At 39.8% G+C, this 18773-nt stretch overlaps 1 protein-coding gene across 4 annotated transcripts; it reads right to left on the minus strand.

Annotated features, from left to right (window-relative positions):
- Positions 1-1557: 1557 nt before the first annotated feature.
- On the minus strand, positions 1558-17105 carry nek1 (NIMA-related kinase 1). Of its 4 annotated transcripts, none has more exons than XM_042006565.1 (36): positions 17002-17105; positions 16533-16681; positions 16350-16446; positions 16119-16216; positions 15809-15892; positions 15656-15723; positions 15464-15550; positions 14941-14995; positions 14510-14710; positions 14346-14418; positions 13134-13246; positions 12884-12949; positions 12511-12564; positions 12387-12434; positions 12057-12137; positions 11764-11963; positions 11565-11687; positions 11360-11462; positions 9704-9790; positions 9151-9234; positions 8973-9050; positions 8693-8788; positions 8396-8581; positions 8236-8289; positions 7897-8137; positions 7616-7741; positions 7362-7535; positions 7120-7260; positions 6915-7020; positions 6697-6773; positions 6391-6611; positions 5592-5749; positions 5044-5408; positions 4671-4804; positions 4427-4559; positions 1558-2382 (listed from the first exon to the last, which is right to left on the minus strand). In XM_042006565.1, exons 2-36 carry the CDS (start codon positions 16647-16649, stop codon positions 2369-2371), a joined length of 4143 nt encoding a protein of 1380 aa, XP_041862499.1. In that variant the 5' UTR covers positions 16650-16681; positions 17002-17105; the 3' UTR covers positions 1558-2368. The 4 variants fall into 4 exon arrangements, with proteins under 4 accessions (XP_041862499.1, XP_041862500.1, XP_041862498.1 ...); XM_042006566.1 differs by having other exon boundaries at positions 7120-7257; positions 16845-17064; XM_042006564.1 differs by having other exon boundaries at positions 16845-17064.
- Between the last annotated feature and the right edge of the window lie 1668 nt (positions 17106-18773).

Raw genomic sequence — 18773 nt, forward strand, 5'->3', positions numbered from 1 at the left:
ATTCCATAAAAGTTGGGACAATATGTAAAATGTAAATGAAAAAAAGCAATAATAATAATAATTAAACAAAATTCACAAACCAATATTTTTATCACCACCATCATCTACCTGCCTCAGAGACTCTCGTCCGGACACATTAGGCTGCAGGATGAGGATCATGTTCTTTGATTTCTCAAGTGTTTTTAATAGCTGCTCTGTTATTTGAGAAGCTCAATAAATTCCAGGTGGATACCTCCACAACCACCTGGATTTATGACTACCTAACAAACAGACCACAGTTTGTGAGACTGAAAGGTTGTGTGTCTGAGATGGTGGTCAGCAACATAGGAGCGTCATAAAGGTGGGCAGAGGTTCACTCTACTACAAACTGAGTCTAAAATTGTGGAACAATTTAAGCCCCGCCATCTACAAAGTGTGATATCATCTAAAGATTGAGAGGATCAGAAGGAATCTCTGTGCACATGTGACAAGGCTGAAACTGAATGCTGGTGGTGATCTTGGGGCCCTCAGCTTTTTACTGCATTAAAACCAGACACGACTCTTTACTGGAAATCACTGCATGGACTCAGGAACACTTCCAGAAATCACTGTCTGTGAACACAGCTCACCCTGAAATCCACAAATTCAGGTTAAAGCTCTATCCTGCAAAGAAGCCATACGTGAACATGATCCAGAAACACTGCTGTTTTCTCTGGACCAAAGCTCATTTAAAATGGTCTGAGCCAAAGTGGAAAACTGCTCCGTGGTCAGATTGGTTAAATGTGAAATTCTTTCTGGAAACTATGGACACCTTTACCTGCAGACTAAAGAGGAGAGGGAGCATTCAGCTTGTTATCAGTGGACAGGTGAAAAGCTGCATCTCTGATGGGATGGGGCTGCATTAGTGCCTTTGGCGTGGGCAGCTTCCACATCTGTGAAGCTCCATCAATGCTGAAGAGTACACAGAGATTTTAGAGCAACCTCTGCTCCCATCCAGACGTCTCTTTCAGGGAAGGTCTTGCAGATTTCAGCAAGACAATGCTGAACCACATCCTGCATCCATCACAACAGCATGGCTTCACAGGAGAAGAGTCCAGCTGCTGAACTGGCCTGCCTGCAGTCCAGACCTTCCACCAGTAGAAAACATTTGAGCATCATGAAAGCAAAAATCCAGCAATGAAGGTCCAGAATCCTGCATCAGACCAGAATGGGACAACATTCCTCTCCTAAAACTCCAGCAACTGGTCTCCTCCCTTCCCAGATGTTTAGTGATGGTTGTTAAAAGAGGGAATGTTCCACAACACTAAACATCACCCTGGAACTACTTTATAGAAGTGTGTTGATGCCAAGAAATTCAAAAAGAGATTTTTCAACAAATGACGTTTCAAAAATGATGTTTCAACATTTGACATGTTTAAGTTCTACTGGGAATAAAATATGGGTTGATGATATTTACAAATTATTGCATTGTTTTATATACATTTCACACAGAATCCAAACTTTTTTAGAATTGCGGTAACTTTCACATCTGTGTCAAATGGCATGATGCATCAAGAAAAAAAAAGAGGAAAAAAAGCCTTTAAGTTCTTAAAAAAGTTTTTATTCCATAAAAAGATTTACAGCATTTAATTTATAACCAAACATAAATTATTAGTAGCATCTAAACGATAGGTTATACCATTAGGACAACTCTGATTCAGTCTGACTGGGCCCAAACATCACACGCGCCAGTATTGCTACAGTACCATGGCAACATCCAACATCTCACTCACAAATACCTTTAAATTTAATCTGAGTAAACTGAAAAAGTAAGAAATGTGGAAAATGTATTAGATAAGATTTAACTTCTGGTTTGATGAAAAGTCTTGTAAGTAAAGGAGGTTCACCTGTTTTTGTGTGTTTGTTGAGGGTAACCTGATTTGTAATCTGAAGCTGTAGTTGAACATAACACAGAATGAGAGCACCTGAGAGGACCAGATCTTATCCGCCACAACAAAATGCCACTGAAGAACCAACAGTAAAGAGTAAACAGAACAGTTTACACATATAAGTGCCATTACATATGTGTGTCATTCATTTGCAGACGTAGAATGCCATAAACATTTGAAGTAGCTTGAAATGAACTTTGGTTAACAGGAACACAGATGTGATAATGCACTTCTGAATGAACACCGGTTAGAAAAAGAGCTCCAGGTGCTGATAGTCAAAGAACGAAACGCAGTCTCAAGTGTTCCGGTTATATATCATGCACATGTGCCTGAAACACTGTTAAGATGTGCGGCTTCCACACTTTCATGCATAGATCCTTCTGCCAGAGATGTGAATTGTGGGAAGACATCAAATGGCTAGCAGATTGTCACCACTGCCAGCAGCTCCATCACACAAAATGCTATTCATCATTATCTGAAATGGAACAAAGAAAACCTCATTAGAGCAGATGATTCATAAAAGAAGCTATGACTCTCCATAAAATATGCTAGAATAAAGCAATGCACAATGTTTTATGTGCTAAATACTATTGCTGTTGTATTGGGTAATTATAACAAACCATTAACCTAAGTCAACAACATTAAACATTTATTTTATGATGTATTTTCAGCCATGTGTTGTAACTGATGTAACTGTCAGTTCATTTACCACTTTGGTCTGATGAGAAAAAAATCTATGATGTCAACTTGACTGATGTGTGTGATTTCTAAAAGACAGAAACTACACAGATACACAATAATCAGAGGAAAGGTTGTCACTTTCTCTGTAAAATATTATATGGTGGATTGACACACACAAAGTACTATGACACAAAGCATGTGCTGCAAATGTTGGCTCTAGGGGATTGCATTTTATTTTTCTCCAAGTTAGCCAATAGGGAGCATCCAAGAATTTCTCCGGCCATATAGGCCAACTTTCTGGGAGGATTAACTTTGCACAATTTTACAGCCACTTTTTTCAATGTGTTTAACATTTAAATCACCCTCCAGTTCACTTAATCAATGATAAAATCTCACTGTTGTGACAAGTCTGCTGATTTCTTCACTTTTCACTTAGCTTTAAGCACTGCTGTGGCTCAGTCTTGTTCACCTTGTTTGGAAAGTTTGAGCACAAAATGCTTCTCAAATGGTTCCATGACACAAGTCTATTTTCTCATGAAAGCTTTAGCCACTTTTCAGACCCCCTTTCCACCCGTTTGGCAACAAATCAGTTAGCTTTAAAGGAAAAGGTCTTTTATTGAGGAACATCTCTCTGTCTCTGTTCTGCTCCGTCAATGGCAGCAGTACCTACAAGCTGTTTGCACAATTCCAGTGATACTAATGTTAAGACATGCTTTCACTTCTAAATTTTTTTTCCAGGAAATTATCAAAAATTGTAAAAATAGCCAAAATAATAGTGTCTTTGAATTTTTTGAAGTTTGTTTTTGTAACATATTGCAGTGGTTTTAAAAATCAGAATTTTATTTGAGCAGAACAGCACAGAAATGCTTTAATAGCGACTGCATGTTGACAAGTAGTCTGTCAACATGTTGAAAAGTAGTCACCTTTCAGTTACAATTTCAACTTGTTTCACTAGCCGGCAAAACAAAAATATGTGACTAAAAATGGCTATATTGGACATTTGGCTGTATTAATATGCAGCACATAGAGAGACAGCAGGAGACAAGAAAAATGGATGCAAACATAATCGGACCACAAGGAATAACTCCCACACCAAGCTTAAGTCCAAACCTGAAAGCACCGATTCACTTTCAGATCGAACTAATAAACAGCTCTCTATGAAGAAAAGCTTAAATCATAATGTTCAGCTGACTTTGTTAAATTCTTAATCCTCATTTACAAAAATCCTGCATGATAAACAGAAACATTTAATATCATCAGCACAGATTTAAACCTACAGAAGTGTTGTCTGACATGGGTCTTGAATGTAACAGATTAAAAGACTGATGGTGACGGTAATCAAAAGACTATTATCCAATACAACAGAGCACGTCTTTGTTGTCTGTTAGCTTCTGCAAAAGTATCAAAAAAAGGATGGGTGGGAGCCACAAGACACATCGTTCACTGTTCTTGAGACAAGTCCTCGGGGAAAATATCTAACATGTGCATCTTTTCTCTCAAGAGCCAGTAAAAATAGAAATAAAACAAGCTGTCAAATTGAGATGTGCAGTGAGAAAATATATCTGAAGGCTGCTCCTGTCTTTGGGGAAACCTTTCAAACCTTTCAACACCCCTAATGTCTATTTCTAGTGTGGCCACATGCTGACAGACTTAGCTGCAGCGAAGCAACAACAAAGCACAGGATTCAAGAGACGAGATTAGACATTTATTATTTTCTTATATGTATTTTGCAGCTTGACTGGAAGTGACTGGAACTGGAAAGGAAGTGGGGTTGTGGAAAATACAGATAAATAAAATTGAAACAGTCGAATTTTAAATCAGTTGCTGCTGTCACTAACCTTCCTGATATGCTCCGTCTGCCATCACTAGATGAAGAATGTTGGGATACAGATGCTGATGCTCAGTTCCAAGGATGCTGAAGACCAAACTGGAGCCCAGTTCAATATTCTCATCTTCATCTTCATGTATAGCCTTGGAGAATTTGAAGAAAAACAAAAAGAAAAGTTAAGTGAGTCACTATGTGTAGCACTTTATTCCAGCCTCTAACTAACATTTTACAGAAAAATAATCTATAAGTCATACCTTAATCTTGTTGTAGGCTTCAATAAACTTCTCAAAACCCATCTGTTGCTCCAGGTTGAAGCGAAGTTCTTCCAGACGACTGAAGATGCTGTCATGATGCTCAGTCTCTCCACCCTGGTCCTCTCCACTGCCATCTAAAGAGGAGTAGAGTGCATCAGTTCTCAAGCTAATCTTATATTTATTTACATAAAACTACAAAAGCTGCTTAGTTTAACAAAAGCTCTGGCATTCTTTATGATTTTGTAAAATCATAACGAAGTACAAACAAAACAACAAAACAAAAAGGAAACTGATGTAGGTTCTTGCATGAAAATAATAAACCAACTTAATTAAAACCTGCTTAGGTTGCATAATTTCACAAACCCCCTCCTACCTGAATGCCACTCTTCATTGAGCTGCTTGTTATTACTGTGGTGCTCCTCTCCCACACCATTAGAAAGCAACTCCCCAGCCTCTTCATCAGCGGGACTCCCATTAGAGCATTCCTCGTCCTCATCCTCATCTTCATCCTCTTCGTCGTCTTCTTCATCGTCGTCGTCGTCTACTGCCATCTGATCGTTGTCCCGATCGATATCAGCTGCAATCGTGTTGAAAAGCTCGTGGTCTCCATCCTCTGGAGGATTTCCATTGAAGTCTCCGGCTCCATCATCCGGAAGGCTCCTTGTGATGTCGCCTTCCTCCTGCAGCAGTCTCTCCATAGAGGCCCTGATGTCTCGCAGATCTTCGTCTTCATATGCACTACGGAACACAGCACAGTCTTATTATAGAGATATTTACAATTAAACTATACATTTGTTGGCAGAGTATACATGATATATGACACAGAATGTAGACTTGCCTTTATAGGTGCTTATAATTTGTCAAAATCAGTCAGGTTGGAGCATTTCTTTGCTTTAAATATTCAATTTGTGCATGTCTTACTCCTCAGCTTCTGACTGGTCATCATCTTTGGGTCCCTCCTCCAGGTCCTCGATCTCCAAGTTGTTTTCTGGGGCTGCACTTGTCTCGTTGGTCACTGCAGCGTCCTGCTGAGGACTGAAGAGTCGACTGAGGTCTGGTAAAGAGCACGTACGCAGCATCTGACAGTGCAAAGCAAGCACAGTGTCATGTAGGGTATCGACATGAGGCTCAAACATGCAATAAACAAAGAGATGATTTAAAAAAAAAGACTAGAAGCCAACATGTCTGTTAAACAATGAAAGTGTTCTGAAAATGAATGTTTTGTTTTTTCTACGGTAAAATTGCACAAAAAGATTGCATAACATCTTTCAAGAAAAAAAACCTAAAACTGTAGATTAAATTACTATGAATACACAAAGCATTTTATGTATGAGGTCAGATGGATGTGTTTGGTATTGTGACATATTTATATTCCATATGCCTGTATTTGTGTAGAGCAGAAAAAGTGAGCCAAGCTCCCCAAACTGTAGAGAACGAGGTTATGAAAGATATATGCTGATAGATGCTTCTTCTGTTCCATCACACCCACTGCACATTCAGACTACAAGATTAATTGCTCTGGCTTCTTTCCAGCTCCCCCTCATTATTATAGAAGAATTAAATCCCATCCAAAATATTGCACAAGCCTCTTCCATCACATCGCCCTCAAGACCAAGGGTGGAAACACCTGATCATGCAAAATCTAAAAATATAACAGAGCCCACACTGTTGTGTAATACTTTCAATCCAACTCATATTGTAAGTTTCTGCTTTTGATCACCTTTGGGTTGTTGGCATCAAACATGCCCGTGGAGAGACCAATGAGGAGGGCATGCTGGTGCTTAGTGCGCAGAGGTGAGACGGATCGTGAGCGAGAGGCCAGAGAGGAGGATGATTCATCCATGGAGGACTGGGCAGAGAGGACTGCTAGGGCAGCAGTGCGCCGATGGGCTGGTGAGCAAATCTTCAGAAACAGGGGCTCCTCATTCTGGGCTAAACCCGCTGAGAGTAAAGGAAGGGAAGATTTAATTAAGATTATAATGACACTGGAAGAAAGTGGCTAAGGCTCACTACACATTAATCTCACCAGACGATTCAGCTGGTTTCTCTGGACTTTTTTCAACCTCCTTGGCACATGTTGGTATTATACCGCCCTCAGGTGGCCTACAAGAGAAGTACATGGCTCAACAAATGTCTACTAAAAATCTCAACAAATTCCTCTTCTATTGCCGCAGCAAACACTTCTGGATATGTCAGTACAAAGGACAAAAATAATACAAATTTTTCAGGGAGACAAACGGTCACATTTGCTGTTGGGCTTCTTGCTCCCATGCTTGCTGCACACTAGCTGCAGGATGTGAGGCTTGTTCAGGACTCTCCTCCAAAACCACTGACTCCAGGTCTGCTGGATCTGGAGAAGTCCAAGCCAGACAGAATTGCACTGTGTTAAAATAAACTTTTGTCTAAAAACAAAATGTCTCATTAATCTCATTCTGAATTGCATGCTGACCTTGAATATCAGTAAGGTTGGGTGGCAGTGGTGCATCAGCAACAGACGTGTTCTGATCTGAATTCTGATTTTCAGCAGCCAGGCTCTGACCCACAGCAGAAGTCAACGCTTCTCTAGGTGTTTTCCCACTGTTGGCAGCTGCTGGGTTAACATACACCATCAATAGCAAAGAAAAGACTCAAAGAATCTCTCCCTTCTGAGTTTTGAGCAAATAATAAAGAGAACAAGTGAATAAATCCTACCAGGACTAGAAAACCCATCCTCACACATGGAAACAGTCTCCAGTGGCTGGGTGAGGGGCTGGAGCTCTGCCTCCTGAAGCACTCTTAGCACCTGACACACTGGACTTGCCCCCCAGACCTTCCTGGGAGCTTCTTCCTGTGGTCCATCCATCCGTATGACTTCACCTGTCTGATCTGTGGCACAGTGAAACAATGTGGAGTTGAAACAAATTTCCAGAAGGTCACCCATGTTCTCAGTCAAGGTGGTCACTCACCGATGGTCGTGATACATGTCTCATCTAAAGTCTGCTGGGCAACAGAGAGGACCAGTGGAACACCTGCCTCCCACTTCTTCCTGTCACCAGCAGAGGACGGTCTGTCCTCTGAAGATGTTGATGTGGCTGATGAGAAAAAAATGAGTAAAAATCTTGGGTGGTTCCACGAGATCTTCAAGTGTATCAACATATTTGATGAGGCATAGCAAATGGAACTGTAAAACTATTCTATAATCTTGTTAGTCCATCTTTTTTAGGAGTTTTGTGTTGGAAAGACTTACTGCCGGTTGTGGCACCGGTTTCCTCTAAGGTTTGCTGAGCCACAGGAAGCACAGGCAGCTCTGCGGCTTCCCACTTCTTACGATCACCGTTTGAAGGGGGACGTTTCTCAGTGTCAGACTGGTTTGGCAAAGAATCAAGACTTGGTTCTACAGGAGTTGGAGAAGTCTCCTCTGCCTCCTCAAGCGGGCTCTGGGCTTTTAAATTCTGGTTAAGTCTGCGTAGAATCTGCTTTTTTTCACTCTGTTAAATAGAAAGCATTAAAGAAAATTATCTTTTTGAAGGATGACAATCACAAATAAATGTTACTGAAGTGTATTTGCTAACAAAAATGAACACACCTGCATTACTGTAGCAGTTTCTGGTCCATTCAAATTTTCTTTGGGTGGAGTAATCTGTCAAACACAACATGCTAAATTGATATACATACTCACAAATAAATAAATAAATAAAAAATAATAAAAAAAGGCTCTATGATAGACTTTGCACATATATACTGACCGCCCCAACATTCTTCAGGGCAGCAGTCATGGATATAGCTGGGGTGCTGGGTTTGGATGCAGGCAGGGCTGAAGCTTTGGCAGCTGGGTCTGACTGAGACGGGCTGGGCTGAGGAAGAGGACTGTCAGAGGCCGAGGTAGACGATGCCGCTGCTGCCACGCCGACCTTCACCCCTCGAGCTGCAAGCTTTCACAGTATAAAACAGCTATCATTGGTTTATACTTGAAGGACCTTTAAGGCCAGGCAATAGTTCTGCATTTTTTGGATGTTAGGGTAGAAAACAGAATGGAAGCCTACATGCTCCTCCCAAGCTTTCTTTTCCCTCTCGTATGCTTCTCGTCTCTTCTTTTCAAGCTGCTCTTTGAGTACAGCAGCACGGGCATTTGCTTGTGCCTGACAGAACATACAAATGTAGAGGGATTTAAAATCACAGCTGAACAAGTTTAATGACCAAAATCTAGTTACTCTTCAGACCTTCTAATCCTTTTTTGAACAACCACTGCAGCGAGCCATAAGGTCATCAGATAAAAGTTGTATAATGCAATATGTAATTGCTTTGTGCTCCTTGCAGACTCACTTTTAAAGCCTCTATCTTCTTTCTCCTGAGCTCTGCCTCTTCACTTGACTCCTGGCTATCAGAGCCGTCGCTGTCATACTGAAACGCACACACCAACAACAGCCAGGAGGCAAAATGTCAGAGGGAGATGAAAATGCTCTCATTGCAGGCACTCTCAGACTGTAAGGACTGAATGTACCTTCTCTCCTCTGAGTCGGGCTTTGATCTGTTGACGCTCATTGAAGTTCTGCAAGCGGATCTGCCTGAGTCTTGCCAAGTACTCCTGAGAACAAATACACAAATGTTACATACTGAATAATGAGAAAAAAGAAATCTAGGGCATAGTATTAATTTTGGGTGTCACATTTATGCATCCACACAAAAAGAAAAGAAAAACATGCCAGCGTTGTTAACCCTTCGTTGGATTAGCATCATCATCCAATCAGACAGAATAGAAACACTTTTGCAAACAACAATGCCATGAAAAATTAAACTAAGCATGAATTACAAAGGGAAAAAAAATCCAAAAACAATTAAAAAACTGGAATGATTATTTGAAATAGAACAACAGCCATTGTTAGGATCAATAAACACCTCACACTGTGTTGCAAAACACCAAATGTTACACAAGGATGACTTTGAACTGGCGGGTGGAATTATGGGCGTGTCAAAGGGAGTTTCGTGCGGACATATGAGACGTGCCAAGCCAGACGTGCTATGAGTGAGGCTGGTATTCAGGTCTGGGCTCCTACCTCCTCCTCTTTGTTGACTTTGGGTCGCCTGCACCGGATGGCACCAGTCCGGCTTCCATAGATTGCAGCCAGGTTTTGTCGAGTACCCTGTTTACAGTTCAATTTAGAAGGACGGAGGCCCTGACATCCTACTGTCAAAATTACTCCAAGTTGGGGCTGAATATAATTAAAGCTCTGTTGACCAACATCTTTACATTCACTGTTAAATTAAATTACTATATGTATAACAAAATGTGGTATTATACACATATGATCACCAGATTTAATCAACTAGTGACTATAATGCAACGATCCCTGAGCCTTCCTCGGGTGTGAAGGCTCTTCAGCACATTTCTACCACTAGAGAACAGAAGAGCTCCAAAGCAAACAGCGATGTCTTTGTTCTGTCTGCAGATTTATGTGTCAACCAACAAAGACTCATTTAGGACATCCTACAGAAACAAAGCAGAATGGACTTTACATTTGAATTCCCCCAACAATGTAGCCTGTGGGTTTGAGCTTAGTCCAGCAAAGCTAAAATGATAACACCAGGACTTTGAGCTCTGTTACAATGAACCATTCGATTCAATATTAATATTAGGAATGTTGCCTTGTGAAACTTTAACCTCTTCCTGACTAGGTCTATTTTTCCTGCCACCTTTCTGAAATGACAAACCAAAAATAAATCTTCTCAACTACAAGGGTTGTATGTATAATCTTGGTCTTAAGGAAGCCAAGACAGGTGAGTTTACTACAGAAGTGCCAGAAGTGTTAGTGTATCAGAATAAATTCACCTGGAACACAGCAGACAAACTAAATGTTTATCTCCTCCTACAATAAAACCACATTACTTTCAGTGAAAACCAGAGGATAGCAGCCCTGCTGAAGAACCGTGCAAAAGTAGAAGCTAAAAAAATTGGACCTGAACAGTTTGATATGTTACACACTTAAATATGTCAGGAAGCCATGGGCCGATGTCGATTATCAAGCCCTCTATCAATGGTCAGAATCAGGAGAATGGAGGGATAGTTCCCAAACGCACCTTAGAAACACCATGAGGATCCAGAAAGAAGTGAAGCCCAAGATAGTCTATGACAGAAAGACTGAATACTTCACTATAAAATCTCCTTCATCCTCATGGAAACTACTAGGACCTTCATGATCCATTTCAAAGGCAGAGTCATAGGGGAACACATTAGCAGAGTTTTTTGATGTGAGATAAAACAGGAAAAGTAAGACATGATTTATGATTTTTTTTTTCTTTCCTACTCTTTGGCTGCTAGCTCCCAGAGTTTTTGTCACACAGGGATGTAATCAGCAGTCTTTGCTTTCATATGACATTTTGTCAGAAGCTCTGAATTGGGCAGTGCTGCTCTCATGTTTTTGTTTCATATAATGCCCATATTTTTGCTTGGGGTTTGAATTATGTTTTGTTTGGGTGGCAATGCTTGGAAAAGTCTTTTACTAAGTTTCTCCTCATCATTTTGGTATGCTTCCTTGGATTGGAGCTTCCTAGAATGTCTTCTGTGCTGCATAAATCTCATGCTGACGCCCCTGTACAGGGGGCTTTAGTCAAAAAGAGGTAAAGATTCACAATATTGGCTATGATCATTACTCAGCATTACAGCAACAGGGGTAAATACAGTGAAAGTCATGCAACACATTTATACAACATACCAGTTGTCCTTCAGCGCGAACTTTGTTGAGCATGGCTTCTCTCTTTCGCTGTAAAAACTCTTCAACCTGAAAGGCGCGTTCAGCTCCCATCTGACCACGCTGCCTGAAAACAGAACACCGTAACCACAATCCTTTACAACCTGAAAAAAAAAATGGGATGCAGTTTTTTTGTTTTTTAACGTGTACTTTTTATGAATCAACTCACCGGTAAATATGAGTTTGTTTTGAAACATGCTGCAGCCTCTGAAGTTTTCTTTTAACTGCATCAGGGTTTAGGACATGGGACGGGCCGTTTGGCAACACTGGGCCTGCAGCAGCCGGTACACCTCTGACAAATAGAGCTCATACCATTACCATTATTAAATACACCACAACCAACTTTCAAAAGACAAATCTCTGCTCACCGAATGGGACTACCAGGTCCTGTTGAGGGTCCCTCTCCGCTGGCTCCTTTAGGCTGTGATTTATTAGACATTTGGTCCAGAGCGGCATGGTAGCGTTCATGTGGGCTTTTGCTGGGGATGAGGGCTGGAGAAAGCCCCAGTAGAGGGCCTGAGACAGGGCGGCCAACACCCGCAGCCCTCTTACCACCGCTTACAAAACACTGAGTAAAGAATTTTTTTATGAGCCCCAGTCATAAAACATTTAAATATTTTTAACACCTGAGCAACATTTTGTTGAAATAGATGTGAGTTACCTTTCTTTCTGGACTACTACCTCCACTAGAACTCAAGACGTGCTTCCAGCCTTGTTCTCTGGCTTGGTTTATTCGATTGATCTGTAAGAGATTGCAGGCTCAGACTTTAATTCAGTCTTAAGTAGACCTGTAGTGTTTAAATCTCATAATGCTTTTTGTGATCCGGATCTATCTTCTGACAGGACACTTAACAGCCCTGAGCCTCGTGACTTCACAATAATTCAAACAAGGGATTAGTAGTACATTTACCATTCTGAGGCTTGCCACACTTATGAATGTAATAAAATAATAGTAGTAATTGTGTCAACAAAAAAGATATTCCCCACTCACCTTTTCCTTCTCATATCTTTTCATTTGCTCTGCCTTCAACAGGAACATCTGAAGGAGACAGATCAAAATTCTACAAAGGGCAAAAACTATCAGACATTATACCGAAGCTAAACCATATGCTCACCTGTTCTCTCTGTTTCCTTTCAATGAGATCCAACCTTTTCTTTTTGATGCCATCCTGCAGAATGAGATGACAGCACCTCAAATACAATAGGACATCTTGAAGAAATCTGCTTTGAGGCAAGCGGGAGGACTGCTCTGTCACAGGACAGGCAGGCCAGGAGGGAAAAGGCTGCTTCAGAGAAAGCTAACTCAGGCAGAAAACTCCGAAAAAGCCAGGAGCAGAAAACTGGTGAATGTGAGGATACAGGCATGATGGGAGGGAGAAAAAACTAACAATGCTGGTAGGGAATGACCCACATGTGTGGGTGAATGGGAAGAGAAGGAGGAGGGAAGTCTAACAGGGTACATAGGTTACATGGGGCACTCAGCTATACCTCTGGTTTTTTCCTCTCTTCCTCCACTTGACTCACTCTTCTGTGAGGGGCTGCTGGGAGAGGGGCCTGAACAACATATGACACGGGGCTTCAGAGGTTGCCAACACAGTATGATGTTAAAACACACACACAAATGGGAAAGGCCTCTGTAATTTGACACGGAGCTTGACACCAAGCAGCAAAAAGTAAAAAAAGGGGAAAAAAATCATTATTGATGCTCAGGAGTCATCAATTTCAACAATCCTCTTACCGGTTTGTGTTTTACAGCTGCTTTCCTCTCAGACGGCTTTTTGGCTCCATCTGCAACTTTTCTCACTGTTAAAGGCACTCCATATTTGCTGGCTGGTTTTGTAATCTTCTGGGCTAAAGAGAGAGGTATAAATTGAGATAACAAAGTTAAAAGAAAACTTCGTATTTCTCTCAGTTAAAATAACAGCAGAAGAATCAGCACTAACGGCAGCAATTCAAAACAAATCTGCATTGACTAAAACAACCACAATGGTAATTACCTTTCAAAAGGAACTTAAGTTCTAAGCTGAGCTGTCAACTCTTGGTGGAAGAAGTAAACAAAAATGTATTAAACTGTTAGATTTTCTTTGTAAAATTTTACTTTTTTGGTTGATTTTTTTCCCCCCGACCAATTATGTTGAGATTTCTAAGATTTGTTATAGGCTTAATGATGAAAGCTGACTGATCACAACTGGATGTGTGACTGAGGTATGGCCTATATAAAGCATGTGTCTTGCGAAGCACTAATCTAAACAAGGTCTGTAGACCAAAATGTTGATTATTAAAGCAAAATGAATGAGGAGTTCTAATTTGCAAAACTTTTTCCAAGATTTTCTGACCCACTTCCAGAAAACAGAACCTCACAGCAGTTATTGGTGCGCTTACTTACCTTTAATTTTAAACATTGTTAGAGACTACAAACCTGCAAGCCAATATGCCTTTTTCACCAGTATAATGCTCCCTGACACACCACAGAAAGTAATCAGAATTTGTTAGCGAACATGAAGAGGACGTTATTATTCTGATTTTGCCTCCAATTCCCCACATCTCAATCAGACTGAGCACCTGAGAGCAGTTCAACCCATGAAGGACTAACATCACAGGACTTAAAAAGGCTTTGCTGCTAATGTTCAGGTATCTTTTGGATAAAAGCGTCTGCTAAATGACTGTAGAATCTGATACTACAGGACACGTTCAGAGGTCTGAAGAAATGAATGTCTTGATACAAATACAAGAGTCACCTAAATGATGTTTGGCTTGATGGTTTTAATGTTACGGCTTATCAGTTACATATAAAGTCATAAATGCATGTACTTTAACATTGTGGATTACTTTGGACCCTGATATGAGGGATTAAAAGTTCTGTACGCAGACTTTAAAATATCTCTGATTTGGTAATTTTTTTGTGGGAAATTCTAGAGATTCTACAGCAGCATGCACAAAGCTTGCTCACCTGATGACACTTGCGTCATACCCATTTTAGGCTGCTTGTGAAGAAAAGTATGGCGGAATTCCTGAGCAATGATCTGACGTAAGGAAACAAGAAATGCTTTTTCAAAGACCAGAGTTTGGTTTAAGCAGACTGAGATAGTATTCAGAGAAAATGCTACAGTCTACCTGTGGTGTGAGAAACCTTTCTATCCTACAGGAAAGGGAAGGTTTGTCCAGTATGCTGCTGACTGAGGGCCTCTCTCGGGGGTTGCGTTTAAACAGCTGCGCCAACAGAGAGCGCAGTTCTTGGGAGTAGTGAACAGACACGGGAGGATAAGAGCCACGGATAATCTTCAGAACCAAGTTCTTCATGTTGCCAGCCTCGAACTAAGAGGAAACACATGTACACATATACACCTAGTTAAGACGACTACAAAGAAAAGACAACAAGAACTTAATTCAAATTACTACATTTCTGAAACTATATATTCATCAGTTACACACATAGCTGATACAGGGCGGAGGTCAAAATCAGTATGTGAGCCAGAACTGCAATGCTCCACAGGATGGGTAAAATGTACATTAATATGTAAGTAGTTCACACACAGAATACTTACTGCATGCTTAAGAGTGCACATTTCATACAGGACACACCCTAAGGCCCAAATATCACTGCAGAAGGAGGGAAAGTGGGGAAAATGAGAGGAGACAGAACATACAAATGTACAGACAAGGATAAGTTCTGGGGTAAGATTACACTTATTCACCAAGTATCAACATTGTGTGTGAGCCTTATATGTTCTTTATAATAAACTTGATGAAAAGGGTTGGTTAGTCAGTGCTGGGAAAACTATATGGGCAAACACTCAAATACTGCTAAATTTTACTTCCCTGGCTGTAAGTAAAGTGGATTAGATTACATGCATACATAAAGTAGTTTAAGAAGAAATCAATATTAGCTTCCTGCTGTAGATGTAAACAAGCAGGTGCAGTCAGTAAAGAACAGACATATTATCCTGACATTACCTTGAGGACAACATATAATCCCCACACAATGAATTAAATGGGTTCATGGTAACATTGAATTTACGTGACAGATGCGACCAATACTCAACCCTGGTATTCCAGATTATCACAAACCTTTTGTTGTTGTATGGTTTGTTTTCGCAAATCTCTGGGGATAAGTAATATGGTGTTCCTATGCATGTCCTTGCCAGTTCTACAGTGCTGAATAAAAAGAAAAGAACAAATGGAAAATTGTAACTGCTTTACCAGCCACATGTCTCATATTAATAAATACCTGCAGATCTATTCAGACAACACTGCTCTTACCTGTTGAGGACCCTAGCAATGCCAAAGTCTCCAAGCTGTATGGTCCCATCTTTGGTCAAAAATATATTCTATGCAGGCATTTTGAGAAGATGTGTGAATGAAATAAACAACAAGTGGCTGTAGAGAAAAATCCTGTGATGCAGAAAAAGATACCTGTGATTTAATGTCCCTGTGAAGTATTTTGCGGTCATGTACGTGCTTCAGTGCCAAGCAAATCTGCACGAACCAATCCAGGATCTTGGAATGAGAGAGAACAGTAAGCCACACAATGTAGCATCAGAATCAACAATGAGCATCATTTGTAACTCTAATGGTAGAACAAGCCAAGAAGGAAATCTAAAAATCAGCTACAAGAGGTTGAGTGATGAGTACGAACATGCTGAATCTCATCAGTGCACTCTTTCAACCTGTTAACAAATATTGTCTAAACATTCATGACTATAGTTGAGTTTTAGTGGCTTACCTGCTCTTCTGGGAACAGTACTCCCTTCTGAGTGTTGATCTTTTTAAACAGGTCTCCACCCTCACAGTAGTCCATCACAATGTACAGACAGCCCCCCTCTTAAAAAAACACATTAAAACACAAAGAAAGAACAAAAACCATGGGGGAATAAATAAAATTATACATTATTTCAATAAACTGCCTCTGGGATTCCTATAATTAGCAAGTAAATTCTTTGAATTTTGTTAATACCTTCAAAAGACTCTTTATACTGAACAATGTTGGGATGACTCATGTTGGCAAGGACAGCAACCTCTCTCCGAGATTCCTGTCTCTCCTTGCTTGACATCTGTCAAATGTAAAATATAGATTAAAAGGTGAAGGTAGCTCGCACTAATACTAGTTAAATGTGTCAAATTCTGTATAAAACCTTACTCCAGATATGCCAATCTCCTTGATGACATATTGGCGTCCATTCTCTCTGGATTTGACGAGGATAGCCTTCCCAAATGAGCCTTCCCCAATTTTCTTCACCTTTTCGTATTTGTCCATGTTACTGGAATGACAGGCTCCTCATGCTGGGTCTGCAAAAGCATCAACAACATGGCATGGCTAGAGTTAAAATACAGTATGGCAGCAATTTCACCACTGTTCAGAATCGCTCTGTCTTTGAGGCATAAAGGGATTCGCTTAAGACGGGTTGTGATGCTGAGAGACCACACACAACTGCCAGATAGCTAACATTACCTTTTACAGGGTGGCTAGACGATGATGGAAGACCCAACTCATGCTTTATAAAAATGACTGCCCCGTCAACGCTCAAAACTCCTACTAATAGTACAACTAACTAAACTTACTGGGTAGCAGCGTACAAATTTTGCTAAATGGCTAATGCTTGGCTTACCATTAGTCTTTCTTTTCAGCGCTATCTCGCTGACAGTCTGTTACTTGCTACTGGCCTCGCGCTCTCTATCTAACTTAGATATATTTTCCTGCATTTTCATTGGTCAGCTTTTTCAAATCTCGATAAACGATTGGTTCTTAAAATTGTCAATCATATTTCCCAACGATTGACAGCCGCTCCTAACGGTACTGTTGCTGTGGACATTTCCCTTAGCAACCAACAGTGGAGGTGCAGCCACCGTAGTAGATTCCGTGAAAGCACGTTTATCTTTCTTCTGCAGACCTAATTGTATTTATTTAATCAGAAAAAATTAACTAATCTAAGTCTATAGAGTTCTTACAAAGACTGAACTGGAAAACACAAAATAAAAAACTTACGAAAGGGAACATTTCACCAAACTATTCATTTAGCAAAACAATATTTTAAAAATCAGAACACTGCAATATTAACGAAAAATCTAAAAATCTAAATTTTGAGACACATTCTGATCCTTATCACTATAGTGAAAGATGTGCTGTACACATCGCTACCCTGTCCATATATCAAAACTGTAGCTGGAAGTTTGAAAAGTTTATTTTATTATTATTTATTTATTTATTTAAATTTTTTTTTTTTGCAGGAGCAAAGAACTGTATTTACGTGTGAACAATGGGCAGAAAATGTTTAGAAAAAATTGACATTTGTCAAAGTACCCATTCATGTATACAGAGCTGGTGGCAGCCAGTTGCCTGTCCTCCTTCTTTATTAAATTTATTTTCTTTATTTATTTATTTTCTGTTAAAACAGTGATTTTTGATAGATTTTCTTGTCCAGACTTCTGCTTATGATAATTGTTTGTGGGTAGTCTGATCCCCTGTAGCGATTAAACTTTCCAAACCCTGACCAATACCAGAATAAGACCCTGAATGAAAGAATGACATGAAGAAAGGAACTTGAAGGTTTTTGTGCAGAAGTAAAATCCAAAGCATTGAAATGAGATTTTAAACAATTTCTTCCATTGACTGCCATTTGAAATACATAATCACTAACAAATAAATAGATAAGCATGGCATGCTGATGAGGTTACAGCAGAAATAGTGTTACATGCTTTACCAAGACATGTAGAAACTTTTCAGAATACACTTCTCCATACACCTACCAGATAAAGGCAGATAGTCTGCAGAGTCCTCAACAAAGTTTAACTTTTGGACGAAGAAGCATCTTTATACCACAAAATATTGAACCTGTCAGTTCTCATTCTGTTGTTTACACTGTTTTTTTTCTTTTTGCTAAATTTAAGTGTGACATAATCAACTCAGTTGTTGCAAGATTACGACCAACAATGTCAATTACCACACTTTCTTTTTCAACTAAATAAATTCCCTACATTTGGTCAGCTTATCATTTCCTATGTGTTTATCTATTTAACCGATCATTCACTTACTTATACCCAGTAATTCAAAATGTAACAATAAAATTCACTTCAGATTCTGATTAATTTAATTCCTTTTTGTAATTAGTATAACAGGATTCTGATGTAATATTTCAAGCAATTTAGAATTTTTTAGTTTGATTTTTTTAAACATTTGATTGATTTATTTTTACACTAGAAGACATTGACTTTATCAGAATGTCATTTTTTTGTTGTTTGTTTGTTTTTTGTAATGTTATTTCCTTTTGTTTTTGTGTGTTTTAACCCCTCAGAGCCAACGTATGCGTTGATTTTCTGAGAGTAGCTTACACATTTGCTGGAGCGCATATGCTTCAAAGTATATCCATCGGAGCACGCCTCC

This window comes from Melanotaenia boesemani, chromosome 14 (assembly GCF_017639745.1).
Source record: "Melanotaenia boesemani isolate fMelBoe1 chromosome 14, fMelBoe1.pri, whole genome shotgun sequence".
NCBI classification, from domain to species: Eukaryota; Metazoa; Chordata; class Actinopteri; order Atheriniformes; family Melanotaeniidae; genus Melanotaenia; species Melanotaenia boesemani.

Excerpts from the sequence above, each read along its gene's own strand:
- nek1 (XM_042006565.1), bottom strand. The coding sequence starts at position 16,649 with ATGGACAAATACGAAAAGGTGAAGAAAATTGGGGAAGGCTCATTTGGG. Across the intron at positions 12,565-12,883 it reads AAGAGAGGAAAAAACCAGAG|GATGGCATCAAAAAGAAAAG; the intron begins GTATAGCTGAGT and ends CTCATTCTGCAG. Across the intron at positions 7,261-7,361 it reads GGATGGGTTTTCTAGTCCTG|CAGCTGCCAACAGTGGGAAA; the intron begins GTAGGATTTATT and ends ATGTTAACCCAG.